The sequence below is a fragment of the Dermochelys coriacea genome, chromosome 16, assembly GCF_009764565.3.
Source record: "Dermochelys coriacea isolate rDerCor1 chromosome 16, rDerCor1.pri.v4, whole genome shotgun sequence".
Classification (NCBI taxonomy): Eukaryota; Metazoa; Chordata; order Testudines; family Dermochelyidae; genus Dermochelys; species Dermochelys coriacea.
The window spans coordinates 16,903,736-16,920,995 of record NC_050083.1 but is presented as its reverse complement, the minus strand read 5'-3'; the positions used below and the strand labels follow the sequence as shown (position 1 = coordinate 16,920,995).

The following is a 17,260-nucleotide window of genomic DNA, read 5'->3' as shown; positions in this document are numbered from 1 at the left end:
GGATATCAGGAAAGGTTTCCTAATACTGAGACCTCCTGTATTAGACTGGAGAATGGTCCCCACAGGCAATGGTGGAACTCCCACCAGATGAGACATTTCACACTGCATGGGACAGATGAGTAGAAGGTAGAGATGGGCAAAACCAAAATTCCAGATCCAAACTCCTCTGGACTTCAGGAATTTTCAGATCCAGACCCAAACTTTGCAGCTCAGGCCCATATCTACCATGCACTGGCTAGGGTTTGACTAAGTGTGACCTAGCACTAAGGGTTCCCTGCAGCTCTCACTTGAGTCACGGATGCTCAGCACCTTTGGAAGTCCTGCCCAAGATTTCTTCCATCTCAAATGCATATGGACCAAATCCTGAAGTCTCAAACTCTCATGGAAGCCAGTGGGCATTTTGCCTGAGTCAAGAGCGCCACAGCAAGAACCTCAGGGTTTGACCTAAGGGAGTTTTGCCTGAGTATAAAACTGGGAAGGATGTTGGGTTGTTCTCTATGATGAGAACTTTATTCTTTGAGTGTATCTTCTTTTCCTTTATACCCATGTTGGTCCACATTCTTCTATTAAGTTCAAAGTCTCAGAAATCACAGTGGCTCTTTCCGGAGGTAGAATGGTCTTTTATTCACTTTTATTCACTGCATACACAAAGAATCAAGTAATTAGCCTTACAAAACCAGCACTTGCCACCTTCTAGAGCAGCAAGGCCTGGGTACACAGTATAAATGAAGCTTCCGTTCTTCCCTTTAATGCCCAGTGTAAAATTGTCCCAGATGAAAATGGAGCTTGCAAATACAGTGCTGTCACCTTTTATGAATAAAATAGATGAGAGAGTAGTAATTTTGCTTATTCTGTGCAAATGCATTTTGGGAACGAGAATTGCCCAGACAGCACTGTTTCTGGTGGTGGTGTGCACATTTGCACCCAGTACCTCTGTATCGTTCATTTGCAACGCCAAGCTCTTTGCACCCAATGAATTCCCATCTCTCTGTAATTTGTACATTATACAACCTCCTTCCCTCTGGTCAGTTCTCTCCCGAGAGGCCTTTCCAACATGACCCAGCGCACACGGAACACAGAGGTTCCTTGTCTGTAAAGACCCCTTGAAGTGGGGCCTTCAGCCTACACATCACCAGTGTCTGAAGGGTTAGTGTTAGGGTTGGACTGAGACTGCACTCCCTGGGGCAGGTACTGGAACTTCATCTATGCTTGTACAACTCCCAACCCGCTGACATTGCTCAGCAAGTACTGTTAATAACCACCCAGCACTGGGAATGGATCTACTCACTACTGTATTCATAATGTTATCTTCAGGTTTTTATCTACACCCCCAAAAGTAATTGCTTATCCATGCTAGGATCAGAGCCAGGCTAACTACAACTGTGTTTACTGCTGCTGCTCCTAAAAGCCCTTTATGTGGCGTGTCTAACACAGAATTCAGCAGGAAGGAGGGTTGTCAGCCTGCTGAAGTCTACAACCATGATAACAACCATCACAGGGTCATCTGTAGCATGAAGAGAGGCTTGGGCTTTAAAGCCCAAGTTTCCAAAAGGGTCCACTAATTTTGAGTGCCCCATGCTGGTCCTGAAGTCAGTGAGATCTGTGGGTCCTCGCACCTCTGGAAATCAGGTCCTAGGTGTCTCGAGACACCCAAATTTAGTGGACATTTGAAAATTCTGGCCAAAGACTTGTACTCCATTCTTACGGAAACCTCCTTATGGCTCCAATTCATGTGCTTAACTCGGAGCATGTTCTTAAGGCTCATTGAAGTCAGTAGGACCTAAGCACATGCCTAAGTGCTTTGCTGAATTGGGGCCTGACGCCAGACACTGGGGCTCAGAGCACAGGATGATCTCATGAGACTTCCTACCAAGGTCTGGGGTAGTTTTGCCATTGACACCAAATGAAGCAAGATCAAACTATGCAAGCTGGCCAATCTTAGTAAATACTTTAAAGGTCAAAAGGTGCTCGGATGTTATTGTAACAGGGGCCTTCTGAGAACCCCGTACTGACAGGAATCTAGGCACAGCATGGTGAATGAAGGACCTTGCCCCTTCACTGGTTTACTTCTGTGGGTGTAGATTAGACTCAGTGTTATTCTATCACATCTGATTTGCTTTTAATTTCCTTTTATTAAGGCTACTACTCACAGAACAAAGCAATCACCACTAATTTATGCCAGCAACTATATGCTTTACTCTGCGATATCCTTCTACTGAATGCTACTCTAACTTCACCAAACCCTATTGAAATCAATGGTGCAAGTGTCCCATTTACTCAGTGGGACATTACACTTTTTTTTTTTTAAATCTAGTAAAGATATTGCATAGGGACACTGTCCAGACTGCTCAAAGGACAGGGCTGCTGTCACATGACAGGCTCCAACACCAGTCTTATTCTGAGGTATCCTTTAAACACAGAATCACTGTATGGTATCCATACCATGAAGGGCCCACTGACATTAGTGGTGCAAGTTATCCAGGGTGCCGTGCTACCTAGTAACACAAACAGCCAGGAAAGTCAATGCTCCATGTGCAGGAAGGTCCATGTATGGTAACGCGGCTCGAACACAGAGCTGGTGGCTCAAACATGGGATCGGACCATTTATTAAACTCAGTGGCATCTGGGTTGACAATTCACAGAGTGTGATGTAAAGCGATGGAGACAGATCCTAGGGAGTGGGGACGACAAAATAGCTGCTAAAGACTAAACTACAGGGACGCATGCGTGTCTGTGAGTCTGTCTGTCTGACTGTGCAATAAACCATGTGCTAGATTCTCGGCTTGTGTAAATCTGCAAAGCTCCTTTGACTTTAATGGAGTGACACCAATTTGCACCAGCTGAAGCTTTGGCCTCAATAACCTTAGGATGCACCATCAGCTCACTCTACAATACACACACTAATGCCTTCCAGCAAAATAAAACCAGCAGCCTGATTTTTCCACAAGCCAGGGCCCAACCCTGATCCCACTGAGGTCAATGGAAGTTTTGCCATTGACCTCAGTGACTTTAGGATCTGTGCTAGCCACTACTGTATCTGAATTGGATTGTTGTTAACATGGTATCAGCCATACTGTGAACACAACTTAAAAAGATCATGTTACACACTGACTGCAGCTGGAAAGCGACCGGTCATCTGGTTGGTAAATCCCTTTCCTGAGTGTGTAATAAACAGCACCTTACTCTAAAGGCTGAAATAGTAGTTCAGAGCATTTTCTTACAGTAGCTAGGGCTCCTCTTTTTGCCCAGAGAGAGACCTGAAATTAAATAAAACATTTCCTTGAACTATGGCAAAACACTGTCCTCTGTTAAATAGTGTTTCCTTCTATGTCCCGTGAGAACAGTCCCAGCAGAAGTACTTAAATACCCAAAAATAAATTATTCTTCCTCTTCCCAACCAAAACAAAAAGCAACAGTGTAAAACAAAACAATAAATTCAATGTAAACCTATGATCAGAACAGAGTGTAGGAGTCAGTGTTGAGAATAGAGGGAACTGGACTTTGAGAATGATCCATACCCTCCAGAAGAGGATAAAATAGAGAATGTGATTAGGGCACCGTTTATGTAGCCTATTGTATAGAAGAAGTGCATTGTGTAATCCATCCAGTACAAAAGTGGTAAATGTGGATTTGATCCTGAACCACAGATGTCAATGGGAGTTTCACCACTGAGCTGAATAGGGTGCAGGATCAGAGCCTGTGTGCCCAAGTAGAAAGTGGGTATGATGTATGTTAATTACTAAAGAGCCTTTTTTTTTCCTGTCAGGAAGATCCCAAAACTACACCACCGAGAATCCTCAAGCCCTGCTCTAAAACATAGCCATCTCTGGGGTAGCACTTTGCAGCAGTTTAACAATGCACAGCAAAAGGGTAAAACAGGAGGTGACGAACAATTGAATTCATTTGGTTACATCTGTAGGATGTGTAAAGACTTCTCAAGTGTTGTGTACAGTTATAGCTTGTTAAAACCCCAAAGCTATTATGTTGCCTTTTTCTTCTGTGAGCTAAGAGCCACATTTTGCTCTCAGTTAAACCAGTGTAACTCCAAAGTCATCCGCTGAGCTCAGTGGAATTAATCTGGATTACTCAAAGCGCAGAATCTGGGTTAGAGTTCCAAGGCACCAAGTTAGAAGTAATGTTCTTTTTATCTGCGCTTTGTCTAGTGGCTCCAGGTCAGGATGAGGCCTTCACTTTCCCAGTTTAAAAGGAAATCAAACGGTCACAAAGCATGCTATTGGAGGCAACAGCTGCAAACAGTATGTAGCGTCTAGCTGGACTAGTCAGAGGGTCCATTTCCAAGCACGGCCTCTTTAAAGTAGCAGCAACTTGGGATAGAAAAGTTAACTAGGGGAGAACAATATGAGCTGGAGTGGGCTGTCAGTGTCCATGCTGCTGGATGCAATGAATGCACCTCACTGTGCAAAAGCACTACAGCCTGCCAGGCTACCCTCTCAGTGACACATGATGATAGGGCAGGGGTGTATGTGTGTGTGCGTGCGTGTGTGTGTGTTAGAACATTAGGAGAGCAGGACTACAAATTCCATGGTATAAAGTGAGTTGGTTCATCTTAGAGAATCCTAAGCAAACTTTACCAGGAGGATGCAGTGTAGAACGCTTCCCAGATTGAGGCATCTCAACGTTGCAGGGAAAAGCGTGCCACCTGCCCACGCAGCAGCAATATGGGTGGCTGAAAGCCTCCTGCTTTTTGGTATGAGCCTAAATGCTAATGTTGTTGCGGGACAGAAAAAAAGAATATGTCCCACATCCATAGGTACTGACTCTGCGTGGAGAGGCAGTAGGAGCAAGAGCACCTAAGGAGGTTTAAAATTCCAAATCAGAATCTGGGCACCTGAGCAAGGGACCTTCCTTCATACCAGTTAACGTATGTCACAGTTTAAATGGGCAGGACTAGCAAAATCCTGCTCAGCTCAAGGAATGTTACCCTCATTTCTGATGAGGGAAAGAAATTCTTACTCCCCTTTTCCTCCAGTGAAAGGGTAAGTGGTAACAGGGGAAAAAAAATCCCTACGGAGACAAACTGAGGAGCTGATCTGGTTCAAGTCCTCTGTACAATGCAGCTGCTCCCTCTGGCTATATTCAGAGGGACGTGGAGGTTGTGCTTTACACGCATTAAGACCTGATCCAAAATCCATTCAAGATCGTGAGAGTGTCTCCATTAACTTCTGTGGGCTTTCGATCAGGTCTCTGGCAGGTTTGTTATTGTCTTAAGTTACTTTTGTGCTCTCAAAGGTGTTTAGCTACACGGCAGTAATTCCTGACCTAACTGCCCCTAATCTAAAACCCTAAAATAAAGCAACACCAAGGATCAATTAGTTCCTAACACAATCCATTCAGGCATCTGCATTGTTGTATATCATTAAACCCTAGATTAGCATAGTACACCCTTAAAAATCTGTACCACAGAGCACCACTAAAGACTTGTAGTGCACAAAAAGCTAGACTTTAACCCTGTCGGAGCCAATGGGCAACCTCCCAATCACTTCAGTGGGACCAGGAACTGGCCCCATAGTGCACTCTGGAAAGGAGGGAAAGCATCTCAGTTGGGAGGGTAAGAGCTTGCCCAGTGTTCCTAATTCACCTTTCAGAAGCCAGATATCCATAATGCAGGGCTCCTGAGTTTCCATGATTGCTACATCTTCCATCTCTTCTCAGGCAATTCCCAGACTAGCCCCCAAGTGAAATCGTGGCCCGCTACATGTTCTCCAGCAAAAACCCCACTGTACATCATGATCCCCCATGGTGAACCAGAGACCTTGCTGAGGAACGGGTACATACTATCGGCTTTGTCAAGTAGTACTTGGAAGAGACAGCTGAGATTTAAGTCACACACACCTGGTGGCAAAAAGGGATTTTCAGATCTTTGGTGCTGGGTATAACCTGGCTGGGCAGGGCAGCTAATCACACAGGAGGCTTCTTCCCAGTGAAACCTGCGTCTTCCAGTTGCAATGTGCAATACTTACAGACTGAGACGCCTCCATTTGAGGCTCTTTCAAGGTTATTTTGGAAGGCAAGGTGTCACCTCCTGCCCCTTGGAATTCTAGTTGCTGCAGTGTTTGGAAAGTTCACCAAGGAATTGAAAGAAGAGTGATAAGATTCATGTCAGAATGGATTTCCACTGCATTTTAAAAGTCTCAGTGTCGGCAGGACGTGGCTCCACAGGAGGTTTACCCAGGAGGGAATTCTACAGTGCCTGCCCCTCGAGAGTCCCCGTTAGCTTCTCCTCATCCACTTGCTTCTGCTGTTGCTGGATTCTTGCATAGGAAATGGCATCCCCTCTGCAGAGGGAACGGACAGCATTAGAAGATAAGCTATTTGGAGGCAAGACTGTCCTCTTATGTGTGTGCAGTGCCTAGCACTAGGCAGCCCTGATCCAGAGTGGGGCCTCTTGGTGCTACCAGAGTCCAAAGAGTAAATAATAACTACAGTGAAAAACTCAACAGTCAACAAGGTATGACAGGCAGGTGAGGAGGATTGGGAATGAAAGGAACAGCCCATTACTGGCTCTTTAGGCACTTGGGTCTGCTCCCACTGGAATCAGTGGGTGTTTTACTATTGACCTGATCAGTTGCAGAATCTAACCCCATCTGAATAGATCTGGCTTTTGGGCTGGGATTTGCCATCATCTCAGCCAGGGCAATTTAACTCCACAACTGAAGTTTTGTAAACAACAAAAGGCAAAGGTTTATAGAGCCTGGGCCCCTGAGAACTGCTCTCAGCTGTGATTTTCATTTAATGCCAGTGAAAACGTGTTTTTCATGGGGTTGTAAACGTTCTCCAGCAGCGTTTGCAGCCCAAATGCCGGCTTAGCACTAGAAAATTAAACTAACCAGAAATGTTAAAGTGAAACTAACGGGAATTTCCTTTGGGTTGCAGAAAGCAAACGGACAGCATAAAAGAAAATCAGAGGGGCAAAATTCTGCTTTAATAATATAAAGCATGGTGAGTAATACAGGCAAGGAGATTTCTAAACACACCCACAAGATTCCAAACCTGAAAAGGTCCCTTTACATGCTGGGAAAATTCTTTATTGGTACATTGCAAGCTCCCACCATGTGAATTTAGGGCTGTGACAGGGGTGTCCACCCCACACAAGGCCTGAGAAGGTTAAAAAGAGCCAATTAACTTTGTAAGCTGCACCAGGAGGAGCACCAGGGCTGGATAAAGCCTAGCTGAAGATGAAGCTCAGCTAGGCTTTTACAAAGCCAGGAAGTTGAGTGCAAGAGGAGGTTGCAGGGAGCAGCTGTGCAGTCACTCCCTACAGAGAACGGGAGTTGTCTAGAGACAAGGAGGCGTCGTAGGGGGAAAATAAGCCCTAGGATCCCACACTGGACTACAGAGACTGGCAAGTTGCCACAGGGAGTGTAGGAAGCTCAAGCTGGCAAACCCAGAGGTGGGCCCGGAGACAGAGAAGTGAGGGAGGAAGGAGCTCAGGGAAACAGGAACAGTCTGAGTTTGAGCAGACCATGGTTGCAAGGAACAGAGTCCCTGGGCTGGAACTCAAGAGTAGCAGGCGGTTCCCCTAGGAGCCACTGGGCCTGGGCTTGGACTGGAAGACTTCCTGACATGGCACACAGCCAGCCTGTCCAGTGGGACTTTGACCCCTGGAAGGGGAGGACAAATGGCTCTGCTGCAGAGAGTCAGGGTCGCAGGGCCAGCCTCACCACTGTACTGTATGTGAAATAAAGTGCTTTCTTCCTTACTTTTTGCCAAGCGCCGACAAGCCATACAGCACTCCTGTTGCAAAAGCAATAGCATTTCCCAGTAACGTGGTCAGCGTCAGACTGAGAATGACTGGAAACACGGCCATCCTGGGGGAGAGAAACAACGTCAGCCACGAAACAATCCCTATGGGGTTCCCCTCTATGCCTGTGTTGGAAATTATTTCCCTAGTAAGTTTACTAAGAGTTCCCATGACTCAGTTAGCACACAAGTATTTCTTTATTGGTTCAAAGGCCACTTAGTGTTAATTTCACCCACAACATTAGTGCACACTTGTCTTCTATATCCCAACAGCAATACAGCGACGAGCACTGCCCAAAATACTTACATCAGATCCAGGCCCGGGAGGCTCCTGCCTGTCATGGTATAACTCCAAAGGGGTAAGAAAAAAGCTCTAACAAACAAACTTCCGAAAGCCTGTCTTTTTCTACACTATAGCAAACAAGTTAAGTACTGCCAGTTACTGGATCTTCACCAAAGACACAAAAGTCAGGCTAAGGGCTACACCCTGTACATGATTTCCAATGAATCATGCTTTCTCTAGTTCCTAAGCCTTACAGAAGATAGAGCTGGTATTTCCAGGGTCACTACACCTTTAACCCAGACAAGTCTTCTTTCTATTTTATTCTTTTATTCATGCTTTAAGCCTATGGCTCACGCCAACATTCCAACTCAGACCCATAATTAGGGGTCTACTAAATGCACAGCCATGAAAATCATGTCATGGACCGTGAAATCTGGTCTCCCCCATGAAATCTGGTCTCCAGCCGCTCAGCTGGGAAGGCAGAGCAGCAAGCGGCGGCTGCTGCCCGGTGCCCAACTCTGAAGTCAATGCCACCCACCAGTAGCAGTGGAAAAGTGAAGGTGGCAATACTGCAACCCCCAATAGGCTTGCGACCCCTGTTTTGGGTCCAGGCCCCTAGTTTGAGAAATGCTGCGAAGAAATCACACTTTTTTTGAGTACCATATCCGTGAAATTTGTTATTTATGCCATGGCCAACCCATGAAAACTGTGATTTCTCCGCGATTTCAGTAGACCCCTACCCAATGCAGGCCCCTGTTCCTACCAGCTAGGAGTGGCTGCACTCTTCCATTCCCCTGGAAGCAATGCACGTGCTCTCTGTGACACCTGGACTGACCTCTCCGCTAAGGGCCAGATTCTGCTTTGATTCCTGCTGAATCCAGCACAGCACCCTCCTCCCAGGATTGGGCTGAACCGTGGCTCCTCCACCCACAGGCAAGCCAGTGCAGCTGGGCTGGCACAGGGTGGACAGTGATCAGCTGCTGCTCAGACTATTTCGCCCTGGAAGCAAGGGGAAAGCAGGGCCGAAATTGTGAACACAGTCCCTTCCCTGGACTGGCACGGCTATGCAGAGCCCCTTCCTCAGGGCTTTGCCCTTCATGTGCCTGAGGTTCACAGACTGAAAAGCTCAAGGGCCTGATTATGACCTCCCTGAGACTGGTGTAATTTCAAATCCTCCAGGGCAGGGATGGTCTATTTCCTGGTTCTGTTCAACACCCAGCACAATAGGGACAATGGCTCTGGCTAGCCAGCCAAGTCCAAGCCTGCGTGACCCCCTGGGTCCAAGCTCAGGTGGCTAGCCTGAGCCGCTGGCAGGGCTGCAACCTCTACACTGCTCTTCTTAGTGTGCTAGTTCGAGCGAAGCTAGCACGAGTCTGTCTGCCTGGGCCAGGAGGCTGCTTCCAGGTGCAGTGTAGACGTAACCCCTAGCGTTCAAGGCCGAAAGGGACCACCAGATCCTCTCGTCCGTATATCACAGGCCACCAAACCCACCAGTCAGGGCCAAAGTCCACTAAACCGCCCGTCCAACCCTCTGCCAGCCTCCCCCTTGCCTGCCCCCTCTCCGCCCCACAGCTGGAGCCGGCCATCAGTCCTTACCCACAGTAGAAGGCAGCTTTTTGCCAGGGCTGCAGCTTATCTGCCCGTGCAGACACTGCGTTTGCAAATTCGATAAACTGGCAGCAGAATGGAGCTTCGCACAGAAACAGGATAAAGGCATTTAACCTTCAAAACAAAGCAAAAGAAGATTAACCCATCAGCACGCTCCGGAGAGGGAACTCGAGTCTCACGGTCAGGGTCCCATTCACAAATCTGTCAATGATCCGAACAGCTCCAATTCTTGACAGTCAGAGAGTTTTTATTATATGGGGCCAGATTCTGCCTCCTCCTCCACTCCAGTGGCTAACAGTCCTGTTGAACTGGCCACCTGGGACTCCCCCTTTCAGACAGGGACCCCCAGGGTGGCATGGAGCCAGCGTAATGCGCTCCAGCAATCCTGAGGAAGGGGAATGACCTCTCAGTTACAAGGAGCATGAGACTCTAGCACAACCAAGGATCATGTCCTGAAAGCCTAGCTCAGCAGCAATGTAAATGGGGGCATAAGTTACATGTAGAACATAGGTTGGTCCAATCTGGGTGAAAATGCCCAATCTGCACACACTTGACCTTACATTCTCCTGTTAATCTCCTGCTGTACATCCCCTCCATGAGTGGCAGGTTACACTGCTTTACTGCCTACTCCCCACGTATCACTTGGGCAGTTTAGGTCATCATGGCAGCTACTTCAAGCCATATCTGGCCCGAAACCTTGCTGGGTAAATCCTTAGTGATCACCAGGATTTGCGCACAAGCTTTGTGGCAGCAGACGTAGAAGCCTGTATGACATCTGCAGCCAGTGGTGCTTCAGGAATGGACCCCGCTTATTTGCATGCAGGATGCCCGTTTTGTTCTGGATAAGAGTCTCCGGATAGTTGCAGACGGCAAGACCGGGGAAGATCAGTACACTAGGCTAACCCCAGCTGCCTCACACATCAGCAAGGGCGAGACCCTCACGTCCCATGAGACAGACAGTGATCTCTTGCAGCGGTAGGCGGCCATTACAAAATGCGAGCGCAGAGTTATTTGCCCACAAAGCGCAGCTCTACCACCTGCCGCTGCTAAATGGTGATTCAAAAGTGGAGACCAGCAGCGTTGGGACAAAGAGGGAAGAACAAGTGTACTTACATCATCCACACCCCAGCCGCTATGTTCAGGGGGTTGATGGTCACGCAGTTCCAAAGGCCAGCAAGTGCGCAGGCTTAAAAGCAAAGAGATTGATTTTAATTCATGTGAAAAATAAACCACGAAGCACATAGAGGTGGCAATGTGATCTAGTGGACAGAGCACTAACCTAGCAGGTAGGAGATCTGGGTTTGAATCCTGGCTCTGTCACTGACCTGCTGCGTGACCTTGGGCAAGTCTCTGCACTTGTGATTTTCCTCTTCAGTCTGTATTAAACTCCCTAGGTCAGGGATTATCTCCTATTACTTGTATGTACAGCATCTAGCACAATAGGGTGCTGATTTCAATTGCCACCTGTAGCCACTACTATGATATGAACAACAACTACATATACCAATCCACACTGAAGGGGAGAGATAATGGCCAGAATGATTGGGATGTAGGAGATAGGCTCTACTCCCAATTTGGCTAAGACAAGAATACGGGGTGCCTTTGGCTCAGGACACTCGTCCTTCAGGCTTGTGTTTCTATGGATATTCAGGGTTACACAGAACCCCAGTGTGTTTGCTTTTAAATTAAGTCATTTTAAGGGAGCCTTTATTTTTATTTGCTGAAGAATCTCGAGTCATGTGTAACTGGCCCCGAGGTAAACAGCAAGCTACCTGCCGGCAGCACGGCTTTCCAACAGCAGGCATCTTTTGCAAGAAGTAAACGGTGAAATGAAAAAATAGCTGCAGTCTGCATCAAACTGAAGGCAGAAACAAGAACTGACAAATGGGCCAAATTCCTCTCTCATCTACAGAGCTGTAAATTCAGAATGACTCCTCTGGAAGTCGTAGGGACTTATCCGGAGATACTCTGGGCAGATATGGGTGGAACCCTGGGCAGAACCTGGCCCTCTTTCTGCAGATATGGAAGCAGTTGTCTGACAAAGCAAGCCTCAAAATAACCCACAAGGCCTTGAGTATGTAATGCAAGAAAAGGAGCCAGCGAGCAGTTTGTGAGCCCATAGTGCATGCATTTACCTAGCAGCTCATTAAACTTGCAAAATGTCACCTGCATTCGATACAGCCAGTCTCCTCAATTAAAAATAAGAGGCTACCTTTATGCCCAGGGTAACCAGAGCCCAGGTATGGAGGAGGGGCTGCATGGCCTGAGTGTAGGACAGAACCAGTGGCTGGCTCAATAAGAAATAACGACACTAAACAAAACTCCAGCTAAAATAGGGTCTCTAAAGGTTAGTATAGAGGCTGCTGGTTTTTGTAGCCCATGCAATGCAAAGGACTGGTGTCTCTCTGTATTTGAAAGCTGTGACCTACTCAGCGTTAAGGATTTCCATAGGTGAGAGTCCACAGGGGTCATTGCCCTGCCTGTAGTGTGCCTCGTGTAGTTGTACCTCATCTTAGAAAACAGAGAGCAATGTGGGGGAGTCTTTAAAGCAATCATTAATGAACCCTCACAATTCAGTATAATTAGCACCTGCCACATATGGGTAAACTGAGGCACGGGATGGCAAAGTGACTTGCCCAAACTCACCCAGTGAGTCAGTATCACAGTGAGAACTCAGGACTTCCTGTGCTCTGCCATTGGAGCCCACCCTTTGGGAAACACTAAGCAGTAAGATTTTCTAAAAGGGTCCGTTAGGGGTATTTCAAGGAGACTAACACATTCCAAAGATAATGAAGACTCAGTGAGAGAGATCAGCCGGGGAGAAGAAAAGACAAAGGAGAAATAATAACAACTCTTATCTAGTGCTGATTTACAATGGAGGTATCATTATCCCCATTTCACAGATGGGGAAACTGAGGTGCAGAGCGGCGGAGTGACTTCCCCAAGGTCACGCAACAAACCAGTGGCAGAGCCAGGTCCAGCACCCGGGACTTCTGAGGCTCAGTCCAGTGCCCTATCCCCTAAGGATACATGTACTAACAGGAAATGGAAACAGCCCTCAGGGTTCAGGAGATGCCTTATTCTAATCTTTCTAAACTATCTGCTGATGAGACGTGTGCGCTCCCACTGCAACCAGAGCTCCAGGCAGGGCTAGTGGAATCAGCTGCTGGCACAAGGACAGGGCATAGACAGCTCTACTGTTTGTCCTTGATACATCTTAGCAGATAAAAGCATAAGCTTGTGAGCAGGGGAGGTGGGCAGTTAAACCCAGAGCTTCAGGCACTCACGCTGCCCACAAGAAAGTGAATGATTATCATAAGTAGGAACCACTTATGAGTCACATAGCATCTGTCATCCGAAAGCACTTTCAAACCGATAGACCAGTTATATACAGGGATCACTTCACCCACCACAGAAACACAACTTCCTCTGGGGTGGAACACAGCAGCTGATATTCATCACTCACAGCAACACTACACAACAGTGTAGGACAGGAAATTTAGAAAGCTCCCACAATCAGCTGAAAGCACAGAGAGAATTTAGAGGGCAGAATGCTATAACCCAAGCACAAATTTGGCCTAGACATCAGGGCTAATAACTTCTTGGAATACATTTAAAAAACAATTATGATTTGGGAGTTCTTTGTTATGAGGACCCACCCCCAAAACAAACCTGACTGCAGAATGCCTCTGTATGACTCTCAGCTAAGCAAGAGGTTGTTTTAGCCCTCAGTGTACTGGCACCAGTGACCAAACTGTTCTTTCACTCTTGTCGACGCCACGGGGGAACAAAGAGCTGTCAGTCGAGATTTATTTTCGAGTTCTAGGCCACAGGGAGCTTTTCAATTATGAAAACGTCTGCTGGGATTTGTGGTGTGGAAGATGGACAGGTCTGGTGCTTCATCAATTAACTAATTTGCTGAATGGCAAAGGAGCACCCAGAGAATGTGGAGCTAAAATGAACTCTTAGCAGAAGAATTCACTCCTCTATAATTCATAGAATCATAGGACTGGAAGGGACCTCGAAAAGTCATCTAGTCCAGTCCCCTGCACTCATGGCAGGACTAAGTATCATCTAGACCATCCCTGACAGCTGTTTGTCCAACCTGCTCTTAAAAATCTCCAATGATGGAGATTCCACAACCTCTCTAGGCAATTTATTCCAGTGCTTAACCATCTTGACAGTTAGGAAGTTTTTACTAATGCCGAACCTAAACTACCCTTGCTGCAATTTAAGCCAATTGTTTCTTATCCTATCCTCAGAGGTTACAGAGAACAATTTTCTCCCTCTTCCTTGTAACAACCTTTTAAGGTCTTGAAAACTATCATTATGTCCCCTCTCAGTCTTCTCTTCTCCAAACTAAACAAACCCCATTTTTTCAATCTTCTCTCATAGGTCATGTTTTCTAGACCTTTCATCATTTTTGTTGCTCTCCTCTGGACTCTCTCCAATTTGTCCACATCTTTCCTGAGCCCCAGTCACCTGCTCCAACCAACAGACAGTTCTGTCTCTAATACATTTTGGGCCAAGTTCAGGGATCAGCAGTCACAGCTTCACTGGGGCTGAATCTCCTTATGCTAGCATTTGAAACCATTACAATACAAACCCCTTTTGCATTTGAATGAATCTGGCATTGTATGAATAAACTCTCCTTTTAGCAGCCTGGATACAATCAACTAAAATATGAATAAATTGGTTCCATTTCTTAGTGACCCACAAAGGCTAGAATCTTATAGCAAATTGTGTTGTCTCCTTGCACTCTGGGAACCTGCCTTCTGTTATTTTGCTTCCCTGATATGAAGCTCTTTGAAAAGACATTGTTGTTAGTATGTGAGATTCAGAGAATTGTCCCTTCTGTTACCTGCCATTAACTTTGGCATTGGGATTCAGAGAACTTTGGGATTCAGAGAATTGTCCCTTCGGTTACCTGCCATTAACCCTACTTGCCCAAGAGTCACTCGGCGTATTTTTTCCCTGCTTGGCAAAATCACAAGGAGAAGAAACTATCAGGTGTATACACGGATTTTCCAGCCTTCCTGGTTTGTTTGCAATACTGTTACTGATCACAAGAGGCTGACCACAACTCTTTTCAAATCTGACGTTTGTCGGACAGCCCCAGCACCTGGAATCATGTGAATAGGTGAGACTCTCAGCTTTCATGTTTTTAAACCAAGTACATTTCGAGTGCTCCTGGTTGCAGAGAAAAGCTGGAAACCTGACCCGAATGTGCCCTAAATGCTCAGAAGCCAGAAGGTAAAGAAAAAAACCCCAAATGTCTTTTTTCCCCCAATTTCATGACTTTTAAAGCACACTGGTGTTTTTTTAAAGCTTGAAGTTGGCAATGCTGTCCGTGGCACATACCAGCTGTCCCCTTCAGCTCTGCACCCTCAGCCCAGAGCACATCTGTGGCCCCCAACCATCCCTTACTAAAAACCCCAGCTCGCCAAGGACTGTATGCTGCACTGAAACTACTGAGGCTGGAGTGGAAGTCTCCAGGTAGCTCTAGCAGCACTCACAACCTGTGAGGTAGATTCCTCCCTCCCAGCCCTGGGGAGACTCATCAGCAATTTCCTGACTGTATGCAAGGTACGGAAGGTCTTGCAAGAAGCGCTGTGCACTGAGGTAAATTTCACCCAGTCGGAGCAACTCTGTTACATCCTTTCACCACACCAGAAATGCAGCTGCCAACGTGCCTCAGCTGTGCAGCATGTTCTGAAGCCCCAGCCCGGCACACCCTCAGGTTAACAAACACGTTCTACCCAGCCGAACAAAAGGAACTGAAGCAAACCTGCCACCCGCTCCAACACCAGAACAAGAGCCAACTGAGGAGGCAGAGACAGAGAAAGGGAATGGATGAAATGTTCCAGCACACACTGAACAAATCAAAAGTGGATGCTTTCTCAGAGACACGCTCTCACTTCCCCAGAAGTGATGGGCTTGATGCAGGAACAGGCAGCCGGTGGAATTCTCTGGCCTGCGCTAGGCAGGAGGCCAGACGTGGTGATCGTAACCGTCCCTTCTGGCTTTAAGATCTATTCATCTTATCAAACCATGGAGCAGCACAACCCAATATGACCCAATGATCCATGGTAGAACTGCCTTGACTCTTTCCATGGAAGATTGTTAATTTCAGGGGCAAGTATTTAACAAGCCAGCAGTTCTCCTGCTTTGTTCCATCTCCCTTCTGTTTGTTTCAAAGATAAAATCCCTTATTAAAAAAAAAAGGCCCAATATTATCCTTTTGGGGTCTCTATTCAGGGGTTAGTAATAACAGAAGCAAACACACACACACGTACACAAAACCACTGTGAAACCAGCAGATCAGCAAGGAAAAGAAAAAGTGGATATATACAAGCATCGAATGGCCAATAACAACAACGAACCAACCCCTGAGCCTGCAAACTGCACGCGGATTGCTTTGCCCATGCAGAGCCCCATTCAAGTCCAAGTGCCATCCATCAGCCTGCTACATGTTGCAGGATCGGGGCCTCGCACCCTGTTTCCATTGCCTCCCAGGGCATTCCACCTGAAGGGGAAACATCACAATTTGGCACAAGCGTAATAATTTATATGGAGAATGACATTCCTCCACCAGGATCCCAAAGTGCTTCACAATGAGGACCAGGCAGGTTAAACAATGAAAGCGTGCATAACGTAGGCTCCAGTTAAAATCACTCCGATTCCCGCACCTAGACAATGTGCTTCTGGATCTTTGTCTGGCTGTGATTAGACAGACAGACAGATAATTGCTGCTCGGGCCTAAGCACTCTTTCGTCGCCAGTCACTGGCAGGCGGGCACAGACCAGCACAGCTGACCCAGGACGGCCCATCCCTGGAGGTTATTCCAGGGGCATCCGGCAAGCAGGACCTTAGGGCTACTTACACACGCCCCCGATGACACCGGCGATCCTGCACAGCCACTTGTACCACCAGCTCATGCCATCGTCCGCTGAAGAGGCAGCTGGGGCAGGGGCTGTTTGTTGGAACTGATCCTCCTGGGAGCTCATTGTGTGGCCCCTCCTCCGGGGTTAGGGGCAGCCCCCCCTTTGCACCTGAGCCACAGCAGAAGGGGACACCCCTCCCCCCCCCCACACACAAACACCCAGAAGAGTCAGTGACAGCTCCTGACACCCGTCCTGCGGCGGGGCCCCTCACCACCGCCCCATGGAGCCGGCCTGGCCCCTGACAGCTGCTCTGTTCTTGCTGACAATGGAGAGCCTCTGACCCCAGCAGCAGTTTCCAGGGCTCCCTGCGTGTTGCATTATGGGTCCCCTCCCTTCCGAGAGGGAGGACTCTGATGTCACCCTCTCATGAAATAGCTACATGGGCAGGGCCCTGCCTGGCCACAGCGAGGAGCAGCTGCTGGCTGAGCAGGGGTGGCCATAGGTTTGTGTGTGCACACTGGTGCGTGTACATGTATGCACCTCTGCGAGTGCACGTGCCTCTGGGTGCTTGTGAAGCTGCCTGTGTGTGCCAACGCAAGCGCCTGGGTGTAGACGTGCTGCTATCTTGCATGTAAAAAGCATCTTTCAAGTTGCCCTGAACCACAGAGGGCGCGTTTGTAATAGCCAGTATGGGAACACAGGCGTTCCTTGATGTCCTGCGTTC

General features: G+C 47.5%; 1 protein-coding gene across 3 annotated transcripts; it reads right to left on the bottom strand.

The window, feature by feature from the left end:
• Positions 1–599: 599 nt before the first annotated feature.
• Positions 600–16,935, bottom strand: CACFD1 (calcium channel flower domain containing 1). 3 transcript variants are annotated; one of them, XR_006276005.1, is made up of 6 exons: positions 16,536–16,928; positions 10,766–10,838; positions 9,641–9,766; positions 7,722–7,829; positions 5,600–6,296; positions 600–628 (listed from the first exon to the last, which is right to left on the bottom strand). XR_006276005.1 is itself a non-coding variant. In XM_038374853.2 (5 exons), exons 1-5 carry the CDS (start codon positions 16,657–16,659, stop codon positions 6,203–6,205), a joined length of 525 nt encoding a protein of 174 aa, XP_038230781.1. In that variant the 5' UTR covers positions 16,660–16,935; the 3' UTR covers positions 600–6,202. The 3 variants fall into 3 exon arrangements, 1 of the variants encoding a protein (XP_038230781.1); XR_006276006.1 differs by having other exon boundaries at positions 5,982–6,296; XM_038374853.2 differs by having other exon boundaries at positions 600–6,296; positions 16,536–16,935.
• Between the last annotated feature and the right edge of the window lie 325 nt (positions 16,936–17,260).